This window comes from Nyctibius grandis, chromosome 1 (genome assembly GCF_013368605.1).
Source record: "Nyctibius grandis isolate bNycGra1 chromosome 1, bNycGra1.pri, whole genome shotgun sequence".
NCBI classification, from domain to species: Eukaryota; Metazoa; Chordata; class Aves; order Nyctibiiformes; family Nyctibiidae; genus Nyctibius; species Nyctibius grandis.
Window position 1 is genome coordinate 19,542,799 of NC_090658.1, and position 6,000 is coordinate 19,548,798.

Consider the following 6,000-nt stretch of genomic DNA (forward strand, 5'->3'; position numbering starts at 1 on the left):
AGTAAAATAACCTCTTTAAATTCTTTAGGCTAAAGTGCAGATGTTGGACAACTTGCTTGATATTGAGGTTGCTTACAGCCTTCTCAGAGGTGGAAATGAAGATGGAGATAAAGACCCAATTGACATCAACTATGAAAAACTTCGAACTGATATTAAGGTAAGGGAAATAAAAGGAAATTAATGACTGTGAATACAAGCTGATGTCCTGTTAGTTTGAAGTATAATAAATCACTTTAAACTCTTAAGTGGACAGATGTATTGGCATGGGCTCAATGAAGGGCCACTGAGATGGTTAAGGGACTGGAACATGTGTTGTACAAGGAGATGCTGAAAGAGCTGGGGCTTTTTAACCTGGAGAACAGAAGGCTCAGGGTTATCTTGTCAGTGTCTGTGAACACCTGATGGGGGAAAGGAGTAAAGAAGACAGAGAGAGACTCTCTTCAGTGGTATCCAGTGACAAGAGGCAATGGGCACAAATTGAAATATAGGAAATTGTATTTAAACAAAAGAAAAAGCTTTTGGTGTTGGTGTTTTGTTTGGGTTTTTTTGTTTGTTTGTTTACTGTGAGGATGGTCAAACACTGGAAAAGGTTGCCCAGAGAGGCTGTGGAGGCTCCATTCTTGGAGGTGTTGAAAGCCTGACTGGACTCAGCCCTTGGCAACCTCCTCCAGCTGACCCTACTTTGAGCAGGGGAGTTGGAAATCATCTCAATTTCCAGAGGTGCCTTCCTGTCTCTGACATTCGTGACTGAGGGCTGTCTGTATACCTGTACATCTTCTCTAGCTGAGAATAAATTTCCGCCTAAATGATAAAGGAGGCTTAAACTGGCAGTTGCAAGCATATGGTGGATGTCGTCATGTTGTAAGAAGCCTGCTAGTTTGTATGCTAAAGAAACTTCTCTTGTTTGCCTCTTTGCAGGTTGTTGACAAAGATTCAGAAGAAGCCAAGATTATTAAACAATATGTGAAAAATACTCATGCTGCTACTCACAACGCATATGATCTCAAAGTCGTGGATGTAAGCTGGGCAATACTGGGGTTTATGTTCGTGAAGATGGACTCTTCTAAGTCGACTTGCTTGTTCAGTTTCCTTTTATTTTTGAGTGCTTATCTAGTTTCCTTTGACTTTTGCTATTTAATAGAATAGCAAAAGTCTAGGCAGAGATGAGTCTGAGCTTACTGAGGTGTCTTTAGGGGTGTGTTTTTATTTTAATTTCATTGGCCTCAAAAAGGAGGTGGAGGAGTAATCATCTTCTAAAATTGAGCCTTAGTTCATTGAATGATTTTTCAGAAAACTCTGGTCTAATGAAAATGCAGAAGGGAAGGTGGAGAAGTAATAAGAACTACTGTGTTATCAATGCAGCCACTTTTTTGCTAGCATGACATAGCAAACTGCAAATACTAAAAACCATCCAGATCAATTTTCCTAGCAGATTAGTGTATATTCCAGATGGGATGATTTTTTTTTTATCTGATTAGTTGCATGAAGGTAACAGTGTATTTGTTTGGTTGTTCTTTTTCTCCTGTCCCTTTTTGAATTGAAGATCTTCAGGATTGAGCGTGAAGGAGAGAGTCAGCGTTACAAGCCGTTTAAGCAGCTTCATAATCGCCAGCTGCTGTGGCATGGTTCCCGCACCACCAACTTTGCTGGTATCCTCTCGCAGGGTCTCCGGATAGCTCCCCCTGAAGCTCCTGTGGTATGTCAAACAGCTTTCTGGCTGCCTCCATCCCTGTGCCCAGAGATGGCCACAGTCAGAGACAACCTAAATAAGAGAATTTCTGTGCGGGGAGGGCTCAGTATTATCTCTCAGCATGCAGGCAACAGTGTGTGTCCAGAGTGGGTTGCTGACTGGTGTCCACAAGAGCTTGAGTTGCAGCTTTGCTCTTCTGGGAGCCCAGCCAGGTGGATTCAATGCTGCTGTTGTGTTATTGTCCCAATCTTTTTTTTTTTTTTTCTTTGTTTTGCTGTTTGCAGACTGGCTACATGTTTGGGAAGGGCATCTATTTTGCAGACATGGTATCCAAGAGTGCCAACTACTGTCACACATCTCAAGCTGATCCCATAGGCTTAGTACTACTGGGAGAAGTTGCCCTTGGAAATATGTAAGTAACTTACGAAGAGTATTTGCGGAACGTGCTTAATATATCGTGGTAGAAGGTGATGCTAAAATTGCAAGCCTCTTCTTCAGTGTGAAGAAAGAGCACTTTGTGTTCCTTTAGAAATAAGATTTCTTTTTTCTTAAAATGAGAGCTGTTTGGTGGGGCAAAAAAATCAGTGTTGCAGGTCTAGAATCTTATACTGAATGCCAATATCATTAAAATTAGTTTAAGGTGAATGTAAAATGCTATTGTGTGTTCTTTGTGCTGTCCAGGTATGAGCTAAAGAATGCTTCTCACATAACAAAATTGCCCAAGGGAAAACACAGTGTGAAAGGTAAGCATTAGTAGTTGTCACTGGTAATCAGTTATTGATGGCAAACTCACCTTGTGGCTCTCTGCTTAGCAAAGAGAAGTACAGTCACTTCATAGTGGTACTTTGTTTAAGAGTTTGCATAATGTTGCCCTATAGTTGTATCTGTATATGGTGTTTTGAGATGGGAGTTAGTACACTTGTAAGGACTGAAGTTAATGTACTGCCTGAAGTTCAGGAGGAAACTTTCGTTTTATATTACACAAGAGAAAATGTAAGGTGTGTTCTCCAACTTCTTACTTGCTTTTATCATAACAATGCTATGTATTTTAGAAGAAAGATGAGAGGTTTGATAGATCAGAAGAATAATTGTTTAGCTTTCAAAGTGCCTTAGAAGCTTGGAGAGAAGGGAAAAACTAACAATAAAAGTTCAGATGGAACAGCTGTTCTCTCTCATTACACATCTATCTGCAAAAAGTATCAGTATATTGCACTGAAAAAGAAGATGAGAGAAAAGACTTAGCTCTCTAATTCAAGCAAAAGAAATTATAATCATGACTATCTTCTGTACTGAGATGGGAGAGCAGAGAACAGTAACATTCAGTCATGAGTGGCTTTTCTTAAACTATTCATTTTGAGAGGCTTAAAAAAATCAGTTGCCTAAAATAGAATAAAATGTGATTTAGCATATTTTTTAATACATACTGCTCACTGTTATGGATGTCAAATCAGATTTGTATTGAAGAGTTTAAAGAGAATAAGAATTGGTTTGTTATACTCCTCTGAAAATGCTGCAATGTGCATATTTTCATTAATGAACCTAGGATATGAGAGCTGTAAGTCTGGTCTGTTTTAGCTTTGATCATACAGATTAGACAATTAACAGCCAAAAGTCTAAAATTCTCATTTTCAATGTAGCAGAGTACGAGTACCATAAGTATGGTGATGCTGAATTGAATAAACAGACTGTATCCTTTGTGTTCTTTTTAAGATACTTTTGCACTTGGTCAGCACTTGAAAATATACATGAAGTAATATTTGGCTGGCTGTGTCATTTTCTTTATGTGCAAAGTCTGTGTTTGCCTTCTGGATTTGTAACTAATGTTTTTTTCCTTTCTAGGTTTGGGCAAAACTGCACCTGATCCCACAGCCACTACCACCCTTGGTGGTGTAGAGGTTCCCTTAGGGAATGGGATCTCAACAGGAATTAATGATACCTGTCTTCTGTATAACGAGTATCCTTTGCTATTATGTTGGCTGCATGCTGTGTTTGAGTGTTGCTCAATTTAGCAGGACCTTACTAGCATCAGTCAGGAGTTTTGGCATACAGTGTTTTGTTTCTTTTAGATCTGCTTTGGAGTACTCACAGACGATTTAGAGTCTCTTCTCCAAGGGAGAAAATTTTACAGTTGTCACACTTAAATTGTCATTCTGCAAAAAAAAAAGGAAACGATACACGTAGCAAATAGCTGTTGCCCCAACAAGACTTGATACCTGAAAGCATTGGAAGTGGCCAGGCGACACTGCCCAGTAGTGTCAGGATAAGGGGAGGGGAATGCAGCCTGTGGTTTCACATCAGTCTGGTTTTGTCATTGTGGTGCTGTGGCTGGCCAGTTTGGCCAGGAGGAGGAGGTGAGGGAGCCAGCTCTGTGGCTTGATGGAGTCTCTCATCACACAGCTTCTCTTGTGTTCCACAGACCCTTTGCAAGTATTGAGGTAAACCTCAGATGCCCATCAGAGAGGTGGCTGTTTAGCCACTTTCTAGGCAGAAGTGCCCCCAAATGAACATGTGCTCAATGTTCACAAGAGGCCATAAGTGATGTCTGACATTCTAGATCATTCTCTTCACTGCCAATGAAGCAAGTAACCCATTAATACAACCTCTGGGTTGTGTACAAACTGTCTTCTCTTGGTAAGCTGTTTTCCTCTTACAAGCAGTCTTGGCAACAGAAGTCATGGCAATATTGTTTTTAGCTTGAGTTTTCTTAAATGTAGCACCTGTCTTGGTCAGATGATAAAATACAATACAGTTAATTGAGGTAACATGATGTGCATTCATTTTGTTTTACACTCTCTTTAATGGGGATGCTTTTCATCTAAAATTGGGATTAGAGGTAAGTTTGAGGCCTAAAGCACTGAGAAACAAATAGGTGAGCTGGGACTGTCTTCTGAAAAAATAAAATGGTGCAGTGCAGTCATAGAATGTCCAAGCACTGCTAATCATTGTAGAGGTCTTCTCTGTGATTCCAGTTTGGGTTTTTTTAGTGGGAAATTAAGAGGACATTAATGACTCTGTGCTGGAAGGTAGCAACAGAGCTACAATTATAATTATAGATGCCAGGTCTGTAACTGCAGATCTCATCTAGGCTACACCACTCCACTGTTTAGATAGCAAGAGATGTGTGTTATGGCTCTAGCTGACAAAAAGTAATCTTCAAGAGCCACAGCCCTGTATCTAAGTCAGTTCACCTGCTGGCCAAACCAGGACACCTGCCTGTCACTCAGGATTCCTGCTGCACCATTGTAAATTCTCCATGTGACTGGTATTTGCTTGTTTCTAACTATTGTCTAAAACATTTTCAGATTCAAAGAAAAGTCAGATTTAAAGATTTGTGACTTGAGCTGTTAGAACTGCTCAACCACACAGGCATCTGTATAGTAACTTACATTCAAAGGTTAAGTTTGACTCTGTTTTGAGGTTTTTCTGTGTTATTAATATCAACAACTGTAATTATTCCTTAACATTCTTCCCAGATATATTGTGTATGATGTTGCTCAGGTAAATCTGAAGTACCTGCTGAAACTGAAATTCAACTATAAGACATCACTCTGGTGAACAGTATTTAGAAGCCCTGTTAGAGTTATACTGTAGTTACACTATAGCGTTGACTTCTGACATGCTTACGCATTGACTTCTCGTACCAAGATATCAAGAGCTAAACTGCAGCAGAGGTTACTAAATCCTATTTAGTACAACACTTAGTGATAAGTTTTATATAAATGTGTGGCAACACATGGACCTGAATTCTGATGAGAACGAGTACCTGGTTTTGTTTTATACCACTTCTAATTTGGGGGCTTTCAGCTGTTTCTTTTAATTGACCAAACTGACAAAAAAAAATAAAAATCAGGCTTGTGTTTTTAGCCAAACAGAGCTGGGCAATAGGAGGAGAAGGAACTTGAGGATGTTTGCAATATTTGCTCTGTTAAGGTTCCCTCTTGTTTAAGATACCCTTTTTCAGTTTTCATTTGGATAAATGATAAATGTGCATTTATTTTGAGGTAAAAAATAAAAGCTAATTTCATACTAACAGCTTTATGTTTCAAAAGTTCCAAATTGTTTTGGTTTTGAGTCATGATTTAAATGTATTTAGTAGAATGTTTTCAAACATGCTATCTCTCTCTGAAGATCAAATGCCAAATATTGAAATCTGTAGTCACGTTTCAGGAAGTCATGGTGAAATTAAAATTTGGACTTTCCACTGAGACTTCACCTGTCAACAGTTGGTGTGGTAAACTTGGAAAATGAACTTGTGGCTGTTTGAATTTAGCATTAGCCCCAATAAACCTCCTTTAAATATCTACCTTCAA

The 6,000-nt window shown here is 39.1% G+C and overlaps 1 protein-coding gene across 1 annotated transcript in view; it reads left to right on the forward strand.

The window, feature by feature from the left end:
* Positions 1 to 6,000, forward strand: part of PARP1 (poly(ADP-ribose) polymerase 1) — a 36,731-nt gene extending 30,731 nt beyond the window's left edge. The window contains exons 17-23 of the mRNA XM_068398347.1: positions 29 to 157; positions 919 to 1,017; positions 1,544 to 1,696; positions 1,975 to 2,102; positions 2,372 to 2,433; positions 3,530 to 3,644; positions 5,164 to 6,000. Coding sequence (XP_068254448.1) covers positions 29 to 157; positions 919 to 1,017; positions 1,544 to 1,696; positions 1,975 to 2,102; positions 2,372 to 2,433; positions 3,530 to 3,644; positions 5,164 to 5,245 — 768 coding nt within the window. The 3' untranslated portion in view covers positions 5,246 to 6,000. The remainder of the gene's footprint in view (positions 1 to 28; positions 158 to 918; positions 1,018 to 1,543; positions 1,697 to 1,974; positions 2,103 to 2,371; positions 2,434 to 3,529; positions 3,645 to 5,163) is intronic.